The sequence below is a fragment of the Balearica regulorum genome, chromosome 2, assembly GCF_011004875.1.
Source record: "Balearica regulorum gibbericeps isolate bBalReg1 chromosome 2, bBalReg1.pri, whole genome shotgun sequence".
NCBI classification, from domain to species: Eukaryota; Metazoa; Chordata; class Aves; order Gruiformes; family Gruidae; genus Balearica; species Balearica regulorum.
This window is the reverse complement of record NC_046185.1, coordinates 161176255-161200890: the sequence shown is the minus strand read 5'-3', so window position 1 is coordinate 161200890 and position 24636 is coordinate 161176255. Positions and strand designations below refer to the sequence as shown.

General features: G+C 40.1%; 1 protein-coding gene across 4 annotated transcripts in view; it reads right to left on the bottom strand.

Annotated features, from left to right (window-relative positions):
• The window catches only part of XYLB (xylulokinase), a 95216-nt gene that overhangs the window by 40446 nt on the left and 30134 nt on the right, over positions 1-24636 (bottom strand). For all 4 annotated transcript variants that reach the window (XR_012834218.1, XM_075746717.1, XM_075746716.1 and 1 more), the window contains exons 12-15: positions 24484-24599; positions 21989-22104; positions 19670-19743; positions 18201-18297 (exon numbers count right to left, since the gene is read on the bottom strand). Coding sequence is in view for 3 of the 4 variants with exons in the window: in XM_075746717.1 (XP_075602832.1) it covers positions 18201-18297; positions 19670-19743; positions 21989-22104; positions 24484-24599 (403 nt within the window). In the remaining variant the exon portion in view is untranslated. The remainder of the gene's footprint in view (positions 1-18200; positions 18298-19669; positions 19744-21988; positions 22105-24483; positions 24600-24636) is intronic.

Genomic DNA, 24636 nt, shown 5'->3' with positions numbered 1-24636 from the left:
ACTAGTGAAAGGCGATCACAAGTAATGTGGGAAAGAATGCGACAACAAAGCCAACCCCAAGGAGTTACAGAATTTTCTTATGATAGAGACGGGATAAGAAACAAAACAGCAGATGAAATTTAATGCTGATTGGTACAAAGTAACGTACATGGAAAGAACAGACCTAAATTTGCACACTCAACAGGCTCTGAAGTATTACTTTTGAGTAAAAGACAGCAAATTTTAATAATTTCATGAAAATATCAGATGAATACTCAAAAATTGAAAAAGCAAATACATTAATTTTTTTTATAAAAGGAATAAAACCAGAAACAGTATTTGGCCACCTTTTAAATAAAAGATTAGTCTCTGTTTGAATACTCAGTGCAGTGCTGGTACTACCTCTCAAAAACAACATAATGAAAGCGGAAGCAATATAGAGAGGGACAGCAAGGCTGATCAAAGGTGTGGGGCAGCTTCCAATAAGACTTGAGTAAGTCTTGGTAAGCTCTTCAGCCAAGAAAAGAAATGGCCTAGGGGATACCAGAGGGAGGCCAGCAGAGCACAGGCAGTCAAGGAGATGGTACATACAGAACAACTATTCACTGTTTCTCGTAGCACAAAACCTACCCAGGAGTAAATTGAATTATCAGGTGACATGCTCAACGCAAACAAAAAATACGGACTTCTCACACAATGCACAGCTCGGCTGAAGTACTCAGTGCTACAGGATACCACGGGTGCCAAAAACCTACACGCTTTTAAAACGGGATTAGAGAAGTTCATGGGAAAAAGTCTGTCAACAACTGTTAAATAAAAAAACCTCAGGCTCAGGAAGTTGCTAAACTGCAGACTGGTGGAAGCTGGGAGGAGATAATAGCTGTTCAAGCCTTGCTTGTGTATTAGAGACTGACCACTGTCAGAGGAAGGCTCCAGCCTAGCTGGCCTTTTGGCCTGACTCAGAAGAGCCATTCTTACCTTCACCAACAGCAACAAAACTATTCCAGCCTTGACCACTCCCGAAAGAGTCTCCTCTTAATTCTCTGCCACTTTTGAATGAAAGCCTGCAAATCAGGTCAAATCAGAGGTCGTCCAAAAGAATTTTCAGTGGGGAAGACACATCTTGCACATTTTTCCTTTCCCTATCACAAAATACATGAAAGTATTTTACAGTGAGTGTTTAAAAAACTCACCATCAAGCCAACAAACAAGGCACCTTCAAATCTTGCAAACAGATATTTGATTGTACCAGCCCTAAATTTCCAAGCACAGCCATTTTCCCCCTGAACGTGTTTGCTTTAAAAGTTATGAGAAGACAAAAGTCTTACAACCTTAATTATATTTATCATAATTCTGGAGATTGCAACAATCTTGACCTTTTTTTCCACATCCTAATGCAATTTCAAATTAATCTTCTCTATTTAACAAGAGTTATCAAATGCCACGTAGCATGTAAACTACATCTTGATTGCTGAGAAAACATCTCTTCACAGAACATTATTTAGGCACGTGTTTAAGTTTCACTGACCTCACAGGTACCTAAGCACTTTCTTGCATCAGGCATTTCTAATCCTGACAGCATAGAGAGTCAATGGGAGCTGAAAACCTGTCCTTCAACCCCCAGACTTTCAGTCCATAATATCCTATGCAAAGGGTGGCTGGTCAAGATGCTGCTTTGCCTTTTTCCACTGTCGTGAAGGGCATAACACAATACAGCTAAAAGAGAAAGCATTTTCTATTTGTCAGAAGTAATTAAACATGTCACTGACTTTCTGTAAAACTCAAGAGCCATCTGGGAAAAGAGCAGTATGTCTCCACATCCATCTGAGTGACAAGGTCAGAGCATCCCTCACTTCCTTGGTTGCATCTCCATCACTGACTCTGTTCATCATGCTGTAAATTAATCTGTAAAAATTTGGATACAGTACCTACTGTAATTAGTTCTATCTGTCCAAACAAGGCAAAATGAGATGGGGTGGCAGCTGAGGGATCCAATTGGCTCGTGGCTGCAGAGTGACAGAACGAGGTCAATATACCAACTTTATTCAGAAGGAGAACACCAGAAAATTAGCCTTGTCTTGTTACATTTCTGCGACAAGGTTTCAAGACCTTCAGTCACCAAGAGCCCACTAATAAAATGGTTTATATTTATACTCCTCCCTGTGAAAATTTTCTTTTATATATCCCATTAGAAACTCTCATCTATTGATTTATGGACATTGTCTCACATTCTTCTGCCGTCCACCTCAGCAAAGAGCACCTCAGGAGACTGCCATCAGGTCCTCCTGAAGCCTTCTCTTCTCCAAGTTGAAGAAGCCCAGCTCCCCCAAACTCTCTGCTCTGCCCCTCCAGCCCCCAAGCATCGTGGTGGCCCTCCACTGCTCTTGGTCCAGTTTATCAATGCATTTCTTACATTAAGGGGCCCCGAACCAGGCGCAGTACTCCAGATGTGATCTAATGGCTGCTGAATAAAGGACCGTAATTCACTTCCCTCAATTGCCTGGCTGTGCTCCTGTTGATACAGCCGGTATGCTGCCAGCCTTCTTTGCTACAAGGACACACTGCTGGCTCATTTTTAGCTAGTCCTCCCATGTCTTTCTCAGCAGAGCTTCTCCCCAGATTCTTATCAATGCAGGGAGCTCATGTACCCCAGGTGCAAGACTTGACATTTTTCCTTGTTGAATTTGATGAGGCTCCCAACAGACCGTTCCTGTGTTGAACGTGCAAGTTACATGATTTATTCAAGTCACAAGCATGAGCTTCTCATCATCACATCAGAGGATAAACCTGGAAATAGAGCTGAATGTGTAACACAGGATTAGGTGTACGTTGGATGAAGTAGTGTGATGCACAGCTCACCTCTTTGGCTTTTTCTCATTATATCATAAGACCTTTCTCAATGTTTATATTCACAGCGACTAACACGCTGAAGGTCTCTCTGCTAATAGTTCTCTGTTCTGAGAAACTTGGCCCAAGCCACATGTCTCTCTTTAAGGGGTTTTTGCCAGGAATTGCTAAGCATACACTAGGTCACAAATGACATGACTCAGTTTTCTTGCTGGCTTGTGAAATATAGGAACTTAGGAAACCGCTTCAGAGCATGCTTAAACACAAGTAGCATCACTGGCATCAACAAGCCAATGAGATGACAATGTCTGTAATTAAATCTACTCAGAAAAAATTTGGTCAGACTAGAGATAAAGCCCATTTCTATAAAAATACATACATTTTCTTCTAAAGGTGCTTCCTTAATCAAAGCTGGGATTGAAGGGTAAGGATGCTTTCACTGCCGCTGTCTGTGCAGAACCTGTTCTGCAACTAAAGAAGCAATTGCAATTTCCACCACCATTGATCCTGCAGAAAATGTGTTTTCTCTTGGGTTTTGTTTGCCTTCTAAATTTTCTGTGAACTTTTAAAGCAGACAGAAGAATTTCCGGGCTGGCTGGCTGAACTGGTAATACCAAGTGAACGAATAACAGAAACTTTTAAAGAATCTAGAACACACAGATAAGCATGAGGGAGGAGGTGCCACTAAACTGACAAGTCAAGGAAGTGCATGTATTTGTATTTATGTAAACCCATGGATACTTACAGCTATGAACCAAGCGTGTCTCAAGGTAAAATAATTTCTGCCACTAAGATCAGAATGACAAGACACTTAGGTAATTTAAACATCAATTTCAGGAGCTTTAAAGTCAGTCTTTTCACTAAAGAAAGCGTTCCAAAATAACTTCCTCAGGGTTTTTTCTTAAAATTACTAGTAACAGTCATGAACTTATGTATTTCCCTTTGAATCTTTGTCAGGACTAACATATTAGACAACTGCTTTGCTTGCAACCTAGAAGCACTTGGGCTTTTTATGCATGAGTAGCACTAGGTCAGGAAAAGGTTAATGTGTGGAAACACAAAATGGATTTGGCAAGAAGGAAGAAGAGGGAACACTGCACTTCAGCAGCTAAGAATATGACATTTCAGCACATGAGGATACTAAAACATCAGCTATTTTCTTTCTAGGCAACAAGGGAAGTGCACTACACTGTGTTCTATAACTTGGCAAACTGATTGAGCATTACAATTTTCAGAAAACATAGAAGGGAATAAGGGAATCATCTCTCAATACAGCACAGGGTTGGATACTCTGGTAACCACTAAGGATCTAGAAATGTCCCTTTTATCTCTCAGTTACAAAACAATTTTAAACATGGTGGGAAGGAAACAGTTATTCCCATCCTGCTCCGTAGCTGAACCACAAATCGAGACCCGAGGTGTCAATTTACCCTCTAGAATCTTTTGTTGCTGATTAATTTACTTTTCCTCCTATGTAATCCTGGTGTCACCTTACTGTTTAATATTGAAAGCTATTGACAAAGGAAATGCCAATTCATGAAAGTAAGATTTTGCTCTAATGTATTCATGTGAAAACAAATGAGCCTGTACCATTACATGGTTCTTCCTCTTGCTCACATTTCATTTCAGCCATGAGAGAATTTCAGATGGGGTGAGTGAATCCTGCACAAATCGTGCAGCAAGTTTTTCTCAGTCATGGACCAACAAGCAAATCTGATTTCAAAGAAAAGCTTCATCCTCAGTGCAATAAGAATTCTCCTTGGAGTGTAGAAGAGCACAATCACTTACAGACTGAAGTAGAGCTGTCTCTGAAATTATGGAATCTGTTTATCATCTAGCTTGTTTCCTATTCATACAGCATGTTCTGCTCCATAGGTACATAATTGCTGTGGCTTAATCCTGATTAAGATTTATATTCTAATCCAGCACTACTTATCCTCACTATCCGTAACACCTGTACTTTCATTGATTCTGGGCTTGATTGCCTGGGCTGGGTCATGGCCCAAAAACCACTTGAGCCACCTGAAACCAGTCTGTTTTGCAGGAGGAAGCAATACGAGCTCCTATTGTGCAGCATGGTCAAACCTTAAAGTTCAATACCAATCCACCTTTTCTCCAGGCCAGTGCTTCCAGGAGCTCTCCATAATTGATTCCCATTTAACTAGTATGCATTGAAAACAACCCACTGTTTGCTCTTCCTGGATGTGGAGATCCTCGTTCTTTGCAGATTGTGCAGTGTCACACCACTCAATTCAGTTAAGCAAGTACAAGATTATGTCATTGCAACATGGTGCTAGATGGCCAGAGGATCATTCTGAAAGTCTAGTTATCTTCTGATCACAGTGTGGCAAAAAGATTCATAAGTTTGGAAGAAGCACCTGAAAACATCGATATAAGAGCATTTTCAAAAACCTTCAGGAGAGAAGCCCAAGCAATGGCAGCCTCAAAACCACAAGACGGCTCCGGCAAGGTAAACATCTCTGTTTACAACCCAGAAACTCCTCATCTACACACCACCACTGCAAGGAGGCACCTGATTGCTGGCATCAACCTCCCCAACAAACCCAGCACAACATACAGGAGGTTTTTGAGCTAGAATGGTCTCACTTTTAGTCCAGGCACAGAATAGGAATTCTGATGACCATGGGAATGGAGTAGCACAAATAGACTACACAGACAGACAAAAGTGTTTCAGGGGGACATTCCAAAGATTTGTGCAATGAGGGACGTGGGAGGAAAGCATCAAGAAAGGGAAGAATCATTTTGCTAACTTTATGGTAGCAGCGACTGAGCAGTGAAATGCATGAAACAAAGCAATGAGGCAAATACCATGAGGTCCTCATCATGATGCAGAAAAGAGGGTTCTTCCATTCATTCCAGTAACAAAACATTACGGTCTCTTTCAGTGCCTTCACAGAACCATTTTGCGTGACTCTGGATGCAGGTTGATCCAGAACTCAGAGAAACTGAGAGAGGACAAGGACAGAGACAGAAAGTAGGGGGAAAGAATGGGTTTCCAATATTTGGAGTAGAATGGGCAGAAGTTTCTCCGGGCACAGGGTGAGAAGGCTGACACCCATGCTCAGTGCTCAATGTCTTGTCCTACCTCTGCCACATGCTTGCCCCGTAGAAACAGAAACTGCAAACACCTTAACCCCAGCACTGGAATCCCATCTCCCAGAGCCAACTAGCACTTTGGATACACTAGCTATGCCCACCATGTTAGCGTAAAACAGAACAGTAACAACCTCACAAACCTTCATCACGTCAACTCCAACAGCTATCCTGCCAGGAACAGGTTAAACATTGACTAAAGCCAAATCAGTTTTACTCCCATCAATGATTATGAAGCTACTAACGCTGCTTACCTCATACACTGGGAGAAATAAAATGTATGTATATACAGTGAAACCAGAGCAACTGCTGTGAACATCAGCTGTTGCTGCTGCTCTGTCAGCATCTCACTTGCATGGACTCCTCACCAAAGCCCAACAGTGCCTTCCAGAAGGTTGTAAAAGACTGATGAGGTCTCATGTTTTTTCTCTACACCCTGCTGTAAATGCAGTGCAGCCAGAGCAGAGGCAGCTCATCCACTTGTGCTGGACACATGCCTTGACACCACTAGAATAGATTGAAGTGAGGAGCATGCTGAGCTGAAAGTATTTTATACTACTGTACTGGCAAGCTAAGAACACTTCTGCATGGGGGCTCAACAGGACAGGCAAGTATACAAAGATTCAGCTCCTCTAGAAGCTCCAACAGGAGCTCTGGAGAACACTGCAGAACCCCTCCCATCCTATCCAGAGCCGTGCAGCACCAGGACGGATGCAGTGCACAGGCACAAACCAGCCACCGCTCGAGAACGTGGTACCACCATGTGTGCCTGGCTTGCCCAGCCCTGCAGCAAGGCGCACCCTCAGTTACGGTGTCCTCTCTCAGCTTGGCACCGTCACGGGGTAGCGACAGGCAGCTTTGGCGGCTAGTTTGCTTGATTTCGCCTTCTTGAACAGCTTCCAAGGAAAACAATAGCTTAAAAATGAAAAAGGAGCTTTTACACAGATGAGTACCTTGACTGCGCACAAAGCAGACAAGCCCAAAATGGCACATATATCTTCCCTCTTTCCTACCTAGAGTTCTACTGACTTCGGACAGTTCGGGATACAGCATTTTATAAAAATATAAACCAAAGGATGCGACTTGGAATAATCTACTTCTGATACTTGAAGACACGCTTCACTTATTTTGGATGTTTTAATCATATAAGGAGATACATCATGTGAAACTAGCTTTTTTCCTCGCTAGCTACTAGTATTTAAAGTTAGAATGGCAAAAGCCACTGAACATTTATTCAGGTGAACTCATGTATGTAATGGAGTTGCCTTTAGCAACTCTCCCTCGCTCCCGGGCCTCCTGTGACTACGCTACCTAAAGTTTACATTTACCTTTCTCTGATGATCTCAGCTGGGCAGGATTTTACAACTTTCAACCAGAAAGCTTTGCAGCCTGCATTACACGCAGTGCTAACAGCCCAAACAAAGAAGCAAAAGCAGCAAGAGGTTTATTGTAATACTGGTATTTTCCAAGCTCTTATCGAGCAAAGCATTTAATCTAATGTATTTCGCTTAATGAAGAGTCAGGAACTTGTACTGCAAATAACAGATCAGATATAATTGGAATTTGTTCCACATCACTAGCCTACATATATCAATAAAAACAATAACCACATTGGATTTTGGGCTCACTTCATTTGCATTTCTTAATTTAGTGTTTAACTAATTTAACAATAGTAATGATTTAATTCAAATTAAAATCTAAGGAAAATTAAACAATTTTAAAAAGCCATTAAAGATTTCATTAAGTTTCATCTAAATTAATATTAGCTTTCTTAATATTTTCAGTAAATGATTTTGTCTCTCACCACTGAAACAAACATGAAGTTTCCTCTGTGCAGTCAAGCTTTAGACAAACCTTGTTAGATTTATCGGTATTATTTCAAGCAATTAATTAATATACATTAGAGTTATTTAGAGGAAAACCACAAAAACTGGCAGGAAAATGGATGAAGCTGTTTTTAAAACACTGCATTCAACTTAGATAACTGTTCTTTGAGCATTCTTAGGTATACACTACCCATTAGATCACATTGCCCATACATTTGTGGTATCGCTCCTAAGCATCAGATGCGCTTGAGTTACCCAAGCCACAACAGTTTTACAAGACATTTTTCTGCATCTCCACATGTAGCAGTCACTTGCACATGAGTGACTACTCAGACAAAAGATTTCATTTCAGAAATACTGCAGTTATTATAACTAAAAGGTTTCTGTAAGTCTCCGATCTTGCCTCCCATCCTCTAAATGACACAGAAAAGTTATTTGTATGATATGGGCATTACTATATATATATAGCCAGAAAGGATGTATGGAGGAGGTAGATACAAGACATCAAACTGAGGCCTCTCTAAACTGGAACTGCTCACTCTATCAGTTTAGTCCCTTGGTTAAAGTGAAAAATGGTTAAATGGTCAGGTCTCTGAGGAGCTATCTAGCTCATATAACAAGGGTTGGAAATTAGGGTTATAGTCCTGCACTCTCCTGGTTCTCATGATTAACCCTTATTCATGCAAACGGCAACACTGAAATCAACAGGAATGCCCTTGCAGTGATTACGCTTGCAAGTAACAGTCCAGATAACATTTAAAATTTGCATTGACCTGTAGCACAGCTCATAGCAGCTACTGCAGGTGAAAGACTTTATTAATACCTTTAAGTAATGAATAGCAAAAAGGGAATTTAAAACACAAAAATAAACAAGAAGCCACTAGGTCCTGAGTACTTGCAATTTACTTAAAATACAATTCTGCCTTTTCAAACAGATATTCCAGAAATGTTTTATTCTAATGTGTCATACTTAAAAACAATGGCTTCAGCTGTTCACCTGCATTTTGGTGGGTACCAGGCTTTTATGTGCACAGACAAAATTAGGTATGAAATACGAAAGCTTTCTATCTCTTTTTTTGCAGCACAAGTGTTCACTTGCAGGTAAACTTAAGTCATTTAACTAGAAGTGCACTTAATTTGAAGAGATTACTCCAACAGCTCTCTACTTGTACATTTGTATTACCATTATAATTAGAACTACTTCAAAACAATAAAAAGTTCGTTTTTGACCAGAATAAACACAGAGGAAAAAGATCAAGAGCACCTTGAGTGAAGAAGGTGAATGCTTTGAAAATATCCTTTAAAATCCCTCCAGCTCTGTGACCAGTGACCACCTTCATTCCAATGCTACTCACAGGGCTGCTGCTACCCAGCCTAATATATGACATTCTTTTCTGCTGTTTTGTACATTTTAACATGGCCACAGAAAGGACTGAAATACTTTGCTGACTTGTAACAACGCTGAGTGCCCTCCAGCTTTCCATAATTACTTCTTGAGATGCATACATGGAAATTGCTATGTACAGATAAATATTGACATGATATATAGATGTCAGCAGTGGAGAGGGAAGGAACTGAGTGACCCAATCCTGGAAACACAGAATCGGTAGCCAAGGATGTGCTGGAACAGAGCCCCCCCCTCAAAGCCTTCCTTCAGCACATGGATACCTCTAGGATCCAAAGCCACCTACCAACAAAGCCCATATCTGAAATGCAACAGAAATTATCTTAATCTGCTGAAAACAAGACATGAGAACACCCTGAAGAAAGCTGCTATCAATGAGGGAGAACATTGACTAGATAGGCAAGTACACCGAAACTTTGGCTACCAACATCAGGCTAAGGAAATCAAACGTATGTCCAAGTCAGTTCATTTGTTGTCCAAAATAATACTGGCATTTGATGCTACTTCTATAATGAATACAGATTGTTTAGTATTGTCACCTTTGTTCATATTGATGCTTTGCAAAAAGAAAGAATTCAATATTATGTGTTTGCGCACATCAAACACCTTCTAGTGGAGTTTTTCAGACAGAGCATTCAGCTCGTTCAAATTCCTACGCAGTCGTTCCTTTCACTTTGGTATTACTGCAAAAGTGGAAATACAGAAGCACACAGATCTGTATTTTAGAAAGATGCTAGCCAATTTCTACACGCTAGGGCTAACTGAACTTTCATCCACCAGAACTTCTTAAAACTTCTAATAATTATGCATTTCAGAAGAATCAACCAAGATGGATAGAATTCACCCAGAGGTGAAACATTAAGCCGCACTTCAGTAACATTTCAGATAAAGATTGACAAGTGCATTTATCTGCAGTAGACGTATGCTCTAGAGAACTATTTCACTTTAAGACACATCACAAACCATCACAAACCCACCCTTTGCTTGTTTGTATATACACACACTTCAATTTTTAATTTCAAATTTCCAGTCTTCAGAAATTTCTTGAAATTTCTTATTAAGCTTCAAATATTGTCAAATGGAAAACTTACTTTAAAACCAACAGAAGTGGGAGAGAAGTGGCCATTTTTAAACTCACTCTCTACTTGAGTAGTAATTGATGTACAATGCTCAGCAGATACTCCTGAGTTTAGTTTTACTTTAAGTCTGACTGATGCTGTACAATCACTGTAAGTGCAGTTGGAAAAAGACAATTTCAGATTCAAGGAAACTTTTTCTTTGTGTTCTTTCATCCATCCTATAGATTTTCCAACTAGGAAAAGTATAACGCTGATGAGCTGAAGGCCACGGTAAGGGACTGTCAAGTCCAGCCTTTGAACATCAAAGAGAGAAATGATATCACTGTCCAGAAGCTGGGATCAGGAATTTCATGTCACCTACCATATCATTAAGGGACTTAATTCTGTGGACGCTCTAATCTCACTCTTCCACATGTACAATTTTTCAGCTTCGGGTCAGTCCTGTCACTGATCCCAAATTTCAGCCTCCAAGTTCAAACCAAAGAGAGAACTTTAGAAGTTCGTACTGCATTTGAAGCTTATTTTTCATGAACTTCCCATCCTTTGTCACCCTTTACACTTGGATTAAGCTGACATTGTGAAAGCCTTGGGGCTGCAACCTGTCATTTTACGTGCAGCATGCATACCTTTGCTAGTGCATAAATTAGACACAGCACATACAGGCTAAATAACATTACAGTTTAAAGGCGGAAAAAGAATACTCTTCCTGTGCATTCTTGAAAACCACGGGCCAGAAATAAGAAAAAAAGCTGCCCAAATTAATTCTTTCTGTCTGAAGAGAATTAAAGTTATACGAGCAGACTGCAAAATTCCACTTGTCCACAGATGTGTGAACTTTTACTTGTTTTTTATTTAAACAAGAAATGTGGAGGGTGTTTGGGTTTTTTTGAGATCACCTGAATAACCACTGAGTAGTTGTCCTCTGGAAATCAAAGCCTGGATGGAACTGAAGCTTTAGCTACTTCAAATTGTTTTTAAAACTTAAGCAATATTCTTTTAAACTAAGGCAAATCTATCTTGTCTAATCTCACACAACAAACACAATCACAGCTAAAAATCACTGTATGTGCAGGCAAATAGAGTAGGTCAGCAAAGAATGACTCATCTAGTAGAACCCCGTTAACACTGAAAAACCTCAAGTGTGGGTTGATGCAGCTGAAAGCACTGAGATACTTAGTGCTCAGAACTGATGCGTAAGGTGAGATGTGTAAGAGAAGCTGAATCACCTTAAACCAGAGAAAAGGAAAGACAGCTGGAGGGACTAGGGAATCTTGGGAGAGCTGATTAGAGTTCACTAACAGGCCTGTCACATTTGAGCAACAAAAATGAAAATACAGAAAGTCACAGGAAGAAAGATTTAAAATAATAAATATGTAACATTTGACTAAGTGTCAACTAATGTAAATGGAGTATTTCACAAGCAGAGTGATCATCAAATAGGGCATTATTTACAGTGATACCAGCAGCTGCTATCGGTATAAATGATTAATACAAAGCAATGTATAAATAGCTGTGAATCAGATGAGCTCCCTAGCAATGGCATTGCTTACAGATTCCCATGTGCCTGAAACAGAATGAGCCACGCTGATCCTTGAACTCACCCTTCTACAATATAAATGATCTCTTTGGGCCCGATCACCTGTTTTTAGGAAAAAAAAAAAATCACCTTGTTCTTAAAACTGCCAGTGCTAAAGAATTCACTACTTCAATTGCTGCAGTGTTTGATTTTGGTTTCTGTTAAAAATCTGCACCTTGCTTGTCATTTGAGGTTTGCCTACCTTCACCTTCCAGCTATTGAACTGTAATGTTTCTGCCTGTAAGGCTCAAGAGTCCTACACTATCAAGTTCCCCAAGAAAGTACTTATAGACTGTAACATGTCATTTCCTTGCAAATCTAAATGGATTTAAAACTATAGATCGGTCTCAAAAAACAAGCGATAAAAGGAGATTTATCAGATAACCCAACTGATCTCCACGTCCCCAGCTTCCAGAGATCCACGAAGCTCTAAAAAAAACTGGCAGCTGATGGCTTGACTATTTTTCTGAATACTGCTTGAACAGTACATTCACTGAAAGAGTCATAAACAATCTCTCCTAACACCAGGGCACAGGAATTGAACCATTTACATACTTGGTCTTTTGCTGACCAAACATTAAAAGTGATTGTTCAAACAATGACAACATTTTATCATTGTGTCAGGAAAGAAAGACAGATAGTACCTCTTCCAATCTTTTTATTAACTCTTCAGATTTTCTGTCTTCATTGTGTTTCCTGTATATGTTTAACAACAATAAAACAAAATAAAAGCAAGACAATAGCCGCTACATGAAAAATTCTAGAACACGTAAGCAGCTTCCTTATAGCACATTAGGTCATTTCCTTCAGAGACATTTTATCTAACCCTTTTAAAAATTAGTTAAACTAATACTGTACTCTCCCGAGCCAAGTAATAACAAAAAGCCCTTTTTTGTAAAATACTTGGTCAGGGAATTGGTAATGAGCTAACCAACCTTTCACTCCAGATCACTGGCTTAAAACCAAGCCTTGCTTGATCGTGCCTAGAAGGCTCTGCTACGTGATAAAAGTCGGATGCTCTGTGGGAAATAAGAGGGGATACAGTCAAGTACTTGGCAAGGTATTGCCCGTCTCACACTGGCACTCTTATCAGCCAGAAGTTTCATCAGAAAATACAAATATCCTCTGCAGCAGAATCACTGGCTTATCTGGGAGGAAGATCCTGCCTTTGATGAATTTGAAAGTACTTCTTGAGCCAACACTACTCCTTCAAAAATATAAGCTAAGATCTAATGGTAAGGGTGGTATTTATGGTGTTTGTACCGAGTACCAAGTGGTATGCCCTGCCCCATCCCTATTCATGTATATTCCAATCTAATCTTAGCGCTATTCACTATTATTTCGAAGAGAGGACTTCAACTTCCCATCAAGAGTGCTGTCTTCTAATTATTTTTAAGCTGTTTTCACTCACTTGCTGAAGCACAAGGCCTCTAACAAGGCCATCACCCTCGTGCTGCTGAAACACCGTCAGCACTCTTAGCAGCAAACAGCAAGAGACAAGCACGAAGCCAACACAACATTTTAGTATTGATTTCTCTAAGAAATTCAAATCCCGCAGGGCATAAACATCAATTTAATCTGTATGCAACTACAAAATGGCCTCAGTCACAGTGTTTTTCATTTCAGCCAAAACACAGCTACAACTGGAGTAGAAACACGCTTGGTGGTGAAGGCAAAGGTGATTGACAGAACAAGTACCCCAACATTCGTGATAATTTGTTAGAGTTTTGGAGACTACAATCACAGAAGCCAGTCAAAGACAACCACCAGCAGAAAAACCTGTCTCATCGCCTGACACAAAGCCATCCCCAGAGCATCCCGAGGACCAGTGCCATCTAGCCTTGCCAAACTGGAGACCCACTCCATCCTCCAACAGACCAACACCTTGCTGTGAAGTGACAGCCCCAGGGTTTCTGTGTCTCCGAATGACAACACGAACGATGACACACAACCGCTCCATGTTACACTGATTGGTGTTTTCTGAGCTCCCCTCACCCCATCAGACTGCCTTCCCTGCGAAAAAGAGCCACATGTTATTACCACATTCAACCTGCTGAAAAGAGCATTGGATGTAAACACCACCTGAAAAAAAAGGAAATTTGGCACCTTGCAGTTTGCCCTCATCTCAGAGGGCAAGCTCATCTCAGAGTGAGTTCTTCAGAAAATGCGAGTTCTCCCTTAACCACCGAGAAGTCAGGCCCAGCATGCTCGATTTCCCTTTTTTCCCTAGCGCTGCAGGACTGCTCTTTTGTTTAAGAACGCATCCCGTTGTATATCCAACCAGAAAGATGTACTCTCACACATTTGGAACACCAGTAGCACTTAAGGAAAAAAACTGGCTCATTCTTACACCAGTGCAAAGTCACGGGCATGTCTGTGTCACCCCAGCCAGTACCTAAGCACTGAATACAGTGGAATTCAGGGCACCAGCGTTATTTGCAAGTGATAGATTTATGTACGTATGGAACTGTAAATTATATAATAAACACAGACACAGGATTTTATGGACAAAGCTTGTGCTTGTAAAACGTGGCACCTTCTATCCATCTCCCCCTGCTGATGATGACAGTTAGGTGGCAGAATCAGATTCCTAAAGGTATAAATGTGACACGAACAGCACATCGGGCAACTGCAGCACTATGAACCCACTGACAGGCACAACAATGCAAAGGCAGAGAGCCCTGTCCAAAGCTAACGGCTTCAACACAAGCCCAGAGAATCAGCCTACCTACAAGGCAGGATTTATAAATCGCTGCTGCAGTCCCACAAAAGCTTATCTAACACAACTCTAGCACACACCTGACCCAGTATGTATAGATTTAGTGCTCAGATTACCATTGACATGAAGGTTTCTACATTACAGACCAGCACATCATCTAAATATTTATTGACTACATGTGCGATCAACATCAGAACCCCGTCCTGTGTGCTGTTTTCCTTTAGCATACATAACATACATCATGGCAATCAGCCATCAGTGAGCAGGGGCGTAGCTTTTGCTCCCGAGAATAATCAGTTTTGTGGATCTTCACCAGGACAGCTTCACTAGGTCCAAGCAAGGACCATTGCAACATTCTCCAGTCAGCGTCAATATGAGTTTTAGGATTACGTGGTCAAGAATAGAAGCAACTCTGAAGTGATCATCAAGATTATTAAAGTATATACTGGCAGATCAGTCTGAACCACTGACAGCTTTATAGCTGCTGTGATCACCTGTGTCACTGAGCTGCAGACACTGTCATTTCTCTCTGAAGTTGCCATGGGTTTGACTTCAGAGAGTCCTCAAACCACGCAGAAGCATGTCTGTATGACTAGCCTCTGAACTCCGGTTGTGAGTTTAGCTTTCAAAAGGGGATGGCTGCAAGCAGAAAAAGGAAGTGACAAAACAGAAGGTGTTTATGATATAATCAAAATCGAGGAAAATAAAGGCAGAACAGCAAACCTTCGCCTTATCTACATGAATCTCTGAATCGGAGGATGTAAACAACAGGGACAGACCAAACTCCACTTGTTTGTTTCTAGATCACAACGGTCTATCCACCCCTTAAGCACATAAGCAAAACAGGATACAGGGTGTTAGTGAATGATTTCCCCTGAAATCTGATTGAGAAAGATTAGAGCAATTAGAACAAAGTGACACACACTTTTAAAACCCTTAAATCATGATTAATGTAAGCTTTAACTTTTCTCCTAAGGATCATCTGGTGACTCTGTGCCATTTTCAAAACAAGGCTGACACACACATCCCAGCCTCAAAGGAAAAAATCATGAGACAGAATCCCCTGCCCTCTACCGGCACACGAGCCGCACTGAAACCTGTGCACATGCCCCCAGGCAAGCACAAACAGCACCTAAAGAGCTGTTTTAAGGGTTTTTTTAAACTACTATTTGTAATTTATATAAGATCTATAAGGTACCAGACGCATCAAACTGGGAACAAAACCCCGCACATGAAACGCTCTTTCAGCATCATTGCACTTCTGCCTGCGGACCAGCCAGACCGAGGATTCAAAACACTGCTCCTAGCAAGATAATATATTCATTAACTGAAAGTAAATTCTAAGGGATTATCTAACGTTTGTCATGTTCACAATGCATAACCAAGAACTCTACATGACAAATTTTTATTTATTTATTTTTACAAAATTCTCACCCACGTACGCTGTTGCTTTTCAGATTTCGGTCAGCCAGACTGCATTTGGCCCAAGAACAGAGAGGCAGGGTCACGACTCTGCCAAAACGATTTTCCAGCACCTTGGTGCCAGAGCTAAGGAAATTCTTAGCCAAGTTTCTGACTCATTTGCACCACTGAGATGGCACCAGACAAACCTCAGGACACCAGAGCAAAGCATTTGTTGTGACTGACCATGTCACTTCAATTTCTGTTACAGATCAATTTAATAGATGTCATCATATAACGTTCCAGATCTTGTGAGCAGTTATTACTGTATTTTCCCATTGGTGTAAACAACAACAACAAAAAGAAGGCAAGATTCACACTGCTGTGACTGTATTTCTGAATGTAAGTCAGCTTGATTCCTGGAAAAATCAAAGTAAATTCCCCATGTCGACAAGGCCCAAAAAGGAATTGAATAAATACAAGGGTCCCAACCGTATGTTTCATCCGAAAGATAAATAAGCTTTTAAATCACATTAAAAACAAAAAAGCAGCCTGAAAAACAGCAGCTATTAAACAAGAGAAAGTCTGGCAATACCAGAGTAATTCCCACAATGCTCATCCATACCGTGAAACGCATTTAGAACACACCCTGTTTTCAGAGCTGTCACACAACAAATGCAGATGTAAGCCTGCCATCACTACACAAATAACAGAATATGACATTTAAATAATACCACTAAGGAAAAGTGGGAGATGCATACAGCCCACACTACGTACAGCGGTTCTTTTTTAAAGAACTCATCCGTTAGTTACCAAATAACTAAAAGACCCTTGGGATGCAACAAAACAAAAGCACACAAGGTTCCAAGGAATCTACAGGAACACAATGCAATCACACCCATCTCCTTTTTACTGTAGATATCTACACAAAGTAAGAGTTTTTAAAACTGATTAAGCCACATCCTAAAACTAGTTAGGTTTCTGGCTGTGCTACTTAGCCTAAATGTATTTACAGAAAATTTCTATCTGTTTGTTTCTGTGTCAGAGTTGTCTGATATCTTAAATAGTTCTCGCACTCTGGTGTTTGTCTAACCCCTGACATTTACAGAGTGCAAAAGTATCCTCTTCAGCCATGAGCTCTCTAGGCTATTTAAGCGAAGCTTTTGGTGCAGCAGAATCTAAGAATGAAGGATAAGCAGGTATTTTAAACACAATCTATGTGGATCTCTGCCTGTCTCCATAAATAAACTCCCCAAATAATTACAGTTTCAAGTATATAAGAAAAATATATAACAGGAAAACCTCTACAAGGTAAATTTATGAGGTGGTGTAACCAAGCCTTGTGATTTGTTCCAGAATCTCTATTATTTTCTCAACTTTTAGCTTCTGGAATTCTCTCTTTAAAATAAATAAATAAATACTGTCCTTCGTGATTATGGATAAAAGCCTGGAGGTAGGAGTCAAGCAATGGCTTGGAAAGGAGGAGGTCAACATTGGCTTGGAAAGAAGGAGGTCAGGATGTAGATAAATATAATATGATTGTAAAACATAAAACATTGGTTAAAAACCCTCAAGATGAGTTAATGCAGTAGTTTTTAAGATGCCACTGGCTGACAGACTGACAGAAAACGCCAATAAAACATTTTACCAACTTGCCTGTGTTCTCTTCATAGAATTGCACAGCTAGTAATGATCTGATCCCACTTCTATAGGTAAAATACCAGCTGATTTTGTTGTTCCAATGTGCTAAAAACTATTCATATTATAAATTCTAGGGAGCAGGATCTTTTGCTTTCTAAATCACAAGACAGGGAAAGGGCTTCATCTTTATTAACAGAAAGCTGAGGTAACGAGGTAAGTGACCAGCTCATGGCAGATCCAGGAACTGAACATAGATTTCAGATTTTCTGTGCTTTAGGCAGAAAGCTGGTTGTCTTTTCACTTAACAAGCTATTGAAGCCAAAAGTCTTATTTGGAAATTGACAATGCAGCTCAGTACAATGAAATAGCAAGAATACTTGAAAAGGAAGTCATCTTAAAGTTAAATCATCGGTCCTTCTAAAGTTAATATCTGCAAAAACTTGCCCCAACACAGCATCAAAAATTTTTCCAGGAAGCTAATTTAGAATTCATACCAGTTTCTGTATCCATCAGGCAGGACAAGAATCACAATACTGACATTACTGTCGGGACTCCCATCTCTCTGCTTGATCTCTAGTGCCATTAGTTCCGCAGCTTTTTTTGTCATACTTACTGACTTTATATCCCAGCTTTTCAGCATGAATCCTCTTGGCCATGAACTGCCCTTCAATCAACGCTCGTATTTCCACCTCCTTTGGAAAGTCTGAAACCTGTATCAAAGAGTGAATGCATTAAGTTAACAAGCACCTCACAAAATATACAATCCCAAGCTGGAGACTGGTTAAAAAGACATTTGTAGTTGATTATCGCTGTTTTCACCCTGAATTTGCTTTCAGCTAGGCCCAGTTCTTCACTCACACACACCAGATGGACCTAAAGATTCATGGAAGAGAACACAACCCATAACCTCGGTGCTGTTGGCAAATCCATCAAACTTGAAATCAATGCATGATGGGAAGAGGTTCTACTGCAAGTTGTAAACTCTTTTCTATGCATTTCCAGGCTGCTTAAGAATCAATATCTCAAAAATATAAAATTAAAGCAAGTAGATAAAATTCAGATGCATTAAGCAATGTCACAAAAGTTTACATCTATTTCTGGCTGCACAAAAGTGAAACCATGTTATCTTTTCATTAATTTATTTTGTTTCTATATACAGCATTTTTCTGTCCTTTCGTCAACCAGAATATGAGAAAGGCAACAGAAGCAGGAAAATATTGAACTACAAACAAATACAAAGAATCTTTCAGAAAAAGCTGAGGTTTTCCACACACTACAATAAGTGCCTACAACTTGTGTAACAGCTTGTGTAACAGAAGTGATTAAGCATTCATTTAAACAGCAAACATTTAAGAGACTAGTGCTACACTGCAAACACAAGATAGTATCAATCTCTGTTCACCTAGGTGAGGGCTAATCGACTGGGAGTCATGATTGATCAAAGACATCTCTTGAGTTTCAGTACCACCCAGAAAGCCAGCCATTTAAACATCTATTCCTCAAAAGAAAAGAAGAAAACATACAAAGACCTTTCCTTTCCATAACATAATTTCTATTTCAATTCCAATTGGACTTGAGCCTGTGTTTACTTACATACCACTATGCAGCTTGTAGGTTACTCCAAGACATGCAGGACAGCAAAATGAGGTCTTTACATACACATTTAGAGCAAGATAAAACACAAAATATTATAGCCCAAAGTTTCAACACATGCTTATCTGTGTGTCTGAAACGTAGAAGATGTGGACTAAGTCATGCAAGTGTACTAAGCTCTCAATAAGCTTAAAGTTAATCCTGTTTCAAAACCAGTGTTGGTTTCAGTAAATCCACATTTTCCAGTAAAGGAAATATTTCCTCAGAAAAATACCATATAAGTTCTAGTTCAGACTTTGTGCTGTAGATACTATCAAGCTACAGACCAAATACTTCTTCATGAAAATCATCCCAGAGACTTGCATCAATAAATGAAACTTGAAAGCAAGTATCTCAAAAAAAAAAAAAAAAAAAAAAAGATAATGGCAAAGATTTCAAGCCTTGACAGTACTCCTTCAAGGTTTGAGACGTTAACTAGATTATTACTACCTTTTGGTTGTCTCTGTTGAATCTGTGAATTCCAACTGCTTCAGGAGTAATTTCCATCACATCAAAGTAGAAACCTGCACCAAGGAACATCAAAGTGTGTCATGTTTGCTCCTAGCCCAAAGCTGGAATCTTATTTCAACACACAGCTAAAATGATAATAAATGTTTATCATGTATTTGGAAAGACATTTGAGTCACCACACAGCCTGCTTCTTAACTAATTTCAGTCCACACATTTATCAAATTTAACTACTTTCAGATTACAAAAATGTGAATCTTAAGCATGTCTGGCCCTAGGCATCCACATAATACAATAAACACACAGCCTACAAAAGAGCACACATCCACCAGAACATTATAATAAATAACACATCCTGGAGACTGTTTCAGTAGGACATGTGCAAGGGTGAAAGAAAAAAAAAAACAAACAGAAAAAATGGTAAGTTAGTAAGAAGAGTACATGAATACTGGAAGACTTCATGCACTGGATTAGATTTCATGAGCTTATTAGAGAACATTAGATATTTTAAGTCATGAAGCAGAGCTGGGCTCTGAATAGTTTTGATGAGATCTGAAGAAATGCAGCAATGCTTTGTAGACCGCTAGACAAAAAGTGTGAAAAAGATTTCTTTTGCATTGATGGCAAGAAGGGTTGGTCAGAAAAGATAGCCAAGAAAGGAGATGAAAAAAGGAAACGAGGACAGAAAAACTGAACAGAATAGCTCAGAAGCTAAGGAGAGTTTCTAAGGTTCACACCTTGCAACAAGAATATGCTGCCCTAGCAGCCCTATGATTATTATCAAAAAACACACACCCCCACAAAATAGTACTGTGCTTTAGCACACATCTCGTTTTCGGTTAAACATTCTGGAAAGGTGCCAGTAAGCAACACTGTGGGTTAGAGCCCTTGCAGGTCCTGCCAGGGGATATATATCCCAAAATTCACTTTCCGACCCTGCTGCCACCTTGAATCCGGCAGATGAGGTCTTCAAGTAAACTCGCTGGGTTTACCAGCCTTCTCAAGTAGGTCCCAGATGAAACAGGACCTTCATCTGTTCACCACTTCTCCTTCCCTCTTTGCTACCTGTTACTCTGATGATCCCAACCTCACCCTAGCAGCTGCCTCTCCCCGTCTCTCCCCAAACCTCCACAGGGGCAACATGTCACACAATAGGGAGAGCGGGGAACAAGTGAGAAAAGGGAGGGTGCCTAACCAGTTACTCCTTTGTTCCGCTTCCCTCAGGAACTCAGATTACAGAAATCATTGTATTTTCACATGTATACCCAGAGGTTATCCAAGCATACAGGTTTCTGAGGATGACTTTCACAAAATACCCATTTCATAGGGGACTGAGAGATTCAAGCGAATATACTATAATCCAAATCGTAAAACTTTAAGGTAGTGTCCTGGTATCCCTGAAATCAGCAACAATATTTTCATCACTTCCAACTTTTTTAATACTGTCTAAAGCAGGTGACTTGTGGGTTTTGGAATAACTTCTTCCCATTTTCTGAAACACCTGAATTGATTTGTGTTCTAGTGAAAAGAGATTCCTGGTCATTTTAATACTCTACAGAGACTGGATTTGACAGACAACATAACAGAGCTTCTAAAAATGAAATCAGCGCTGACCTCCCAGTCTCAAGAAACTGTATCTTAAATTCACTTTCCTAAGGAGTGAATTCTTCTATAGCTTAAATGTCTACATTTAAAAAAACTTTTCCTACTTACAGTTTTTTACATTAATTTTACTCGTATCAATTCGGGTTAATTTTGTTTGATGTCATTCACTTAGCATAACGTGGGGAAAACCAGGGATGAAATGACTGTGTGGCATACATTGGCGAAAATGCAGGAAATCTAGGCACCATTTGATGTTACTCCTTTGTTTGCATGCACTGGACAAGATTCTAGAATAGTGTTTAGAGACCAAAACCACAGAAGACTGAGAAAGAGATAGTACGGAGCTTCTTAATCCACTTCGTTTGAGTCTTCAGCAAAAAGAAACAAACTTTAGTGAAAGCCTCCTTCAGAAATTACATCAGAAACATCGTATGTTAAGATGCTACTAACACCCTTTCAATGATCAAAAGAGCTCCATAAATACAATTTCCTTATTTAGTGAATACTGAAGAAAAATACTATCGTGACATTTAGCCTGCCAACAGAGCATTTCTAAGTATACATTACGAATTTCCCTTGCTCCAGTTAACTTCATTCTTGGCCTTTATCACGACCCAAGTAAAAAGCAGGTACAGCTCCCACAAAATGATGTATCTAAGCAAACCCTGGAACTCCCAGCCCTGCTAAGGCTCATACCCAAGTTTCCATTGTTTCCAGCAACAGTAGATGATAAGGCTTTGGAGAACTTGTCCCAGGAGCCTGAAGCACAGTGATCTCTGATCCTCTCTCTCATCAGAGAGCCATTCTTAAAACTGAAACACAGAAACATACCATATGCATTACCCAAAACATTTGGCTCTAGATTTTTAAAGCAATTTGTTGTTTTATTCAATACTGGACTTTATTGTATCAGCTGAATACAGCTGGGCAAGCTAAAAGATACAATCATTTCCTCATTATGGAAATAGTGGAGAGGGAGAAAACTAGGTAAGAGAAAACAAATATTACAGGACGTGTTGAGAAATGCAGCGCAGAGATGCTGGGATACATCTACCCAGAGTCAGCTTAGACCTAGTCTGGCAGGACCAGTCATGCTAAACCCAGGCTACCCCTGAACAGCTAAAACATCTCCTCAGAACGCCATGCACAGGAGTTGCAGCCCACTGCCTGACCTACTATGGTCTCCTGGAGCTCAAAGCACTGTAGAACACATGTACACACTGATGCAGTGGCAGGAGTTCCGATTATGCTGGCCCCAGGGTAGGTCCTGTGGAGCTGCACTTCTGCGCCATGCCAGCAAGCCTGGACCCAGGAGCCAAGATGAGTATCTACTTTTGGACTATCTGCAGATGAACCTAGTAACTACTTTAGAGAGAAACGTTCTGTGCTACGGGTGCAGAGGTAGGTCTACTACATGTTGTCAGAAGTACTCTGACACAGCACTAAGAAGCTCATTCTGAGAAGACTCTGCAAGGAGGAGCAAGAGTGTCTCCACACTGCTTTTATGATTTCAGGAGCATGACACCAGTATGGAGACAGCTTGGGTCCAGTAAGACTTATGAGTTCTAGCTCCATGCAAGGATCTGGCAAAGGAAAGTACCACAGCTGCATCTGCACAGTTGAACCAGTAAACCATGCTGTAAAATACACATCTGTTCAGTGTTAATGGTCTTTGCACCCTTTATGCATTCACATCCTCTGTGAATATAGCACTCCTGCAAAACACTGCAGCATTGGACTTGAACCTAAAGAAAAGCAGTTTGAATACTCTCCAGCATAGAGTTATCAGAGCAACTCAGCAGCGGGAAAGGCACAGAAATATCCAGAAAGAGGGCAAGGAAATTATTGAGCTCACTCAGTAGCAGCAGCTGAAGTTATTTGAGTTTTGTGTACAAGTATTCTGCCTGGTAGCTCAGGCACTCTTTTCCTACTAACCCAGGTAAGTCCCCTGTTAACTCCATTATTTGATTAAAAAAAGGGGCATTGGTGCAAAAAGGGCAATTTCAGGGCAGAAACGGCTAGGTAGGGGGATCTTTTTATATCTGCATGGCTACAGAAATATCAGAAATATCTTGTGTTCTGAAAGGCAGGTTAGGCTTTCTGCACGTGTTAAGCTGCAGTAAAAGAATGGCAGTATAACAGTTATTCAGAAAAATGCCTCAGCATCTCCTTTCCTGTTACAAACAGTTTGTTTATATAGTGCTCTCACACAGCAACAGTGGGGAAAAGTGTTGGGGAAAATGAGAAACCTGAATGCAAAACTTGAAAAAAAAAATGCTGGGAAATCATACTATGAAATTCAGTAACTTGCAATTGACATCATGACTTGAACTCAACTTCACACTGTTCCCTCTGACATCATCTACATCATCTACAGCATCCTATTACTGTATGCGTAAGACTCAACATCACAGTTAAAGAGCAGATTTGAGCTTTGCTGAAGTTTTGAGTTACAAGCACCTACAATCCATTGGACTTAGACACAAAATTTATCCACATATTACCTGTAAATATTTGCCTATACTATGAGTCGTTTGGAAATTTTTCCCCTGAGTATAGTTACTCCATGAGGGAAAACATAGCTTCAGGCCACCTTCCCACCTACTTGGTCAGTGAGGGGCCAAACAATTCCCAAATCAGGGAATTGCCACACCAGGCAAAAGGTACCATGAGGATCATTCTCTCAGCTAGGCTTCTTGAGATCTCAGGATTTTCCACATGCACAGCACAATACGTCCCTGAACAGCACTGATTATCGTCCTCTATGAAAAGGGAATCTTCACCTGCCCCATTATATCCCCTCTGGAGCACTAGAAGAGCGCAGAAGTTATCCAGCCTGGTCAAGCTTCTGACATTTCACAGTATTATATCGCAGAAGATTGTTATTCCTGTACATTAAATGTCTTACCTTAGATTCATAGTGAACTGGTTCTATGTCTACATAAAAATAATTTCAGCTTTTTATTGCCAAGAGAATTTATCCTCCACAAGTCTGCAGTTTCAGTTACTCAAATTAAACAATAGGAATGCTATAATGTTGATGCAAATGTTTCAGCGATAGATTGCCACATACCATACAGAATGCTGAATGCTCTATTCATTATCATTTTGCAAAAGAAATAAAAAACAGTAATGCAGAGAAAGAAATATATGTTATTGATCCCAGATGTACAAAAAATAAATTATATTACCATAAAAGTGCCATATATGTTTGAGAATCAACAGGATTGCAGAGGATATGACCTTCTAAGGCAGGAGTTGGTTCTTGGATCCACAGAAACAATGTGTCACTTGTGCCAAGGCTAATCTGGAGGGGGAAAAAAAAAATAATTGAAGCGTTATCA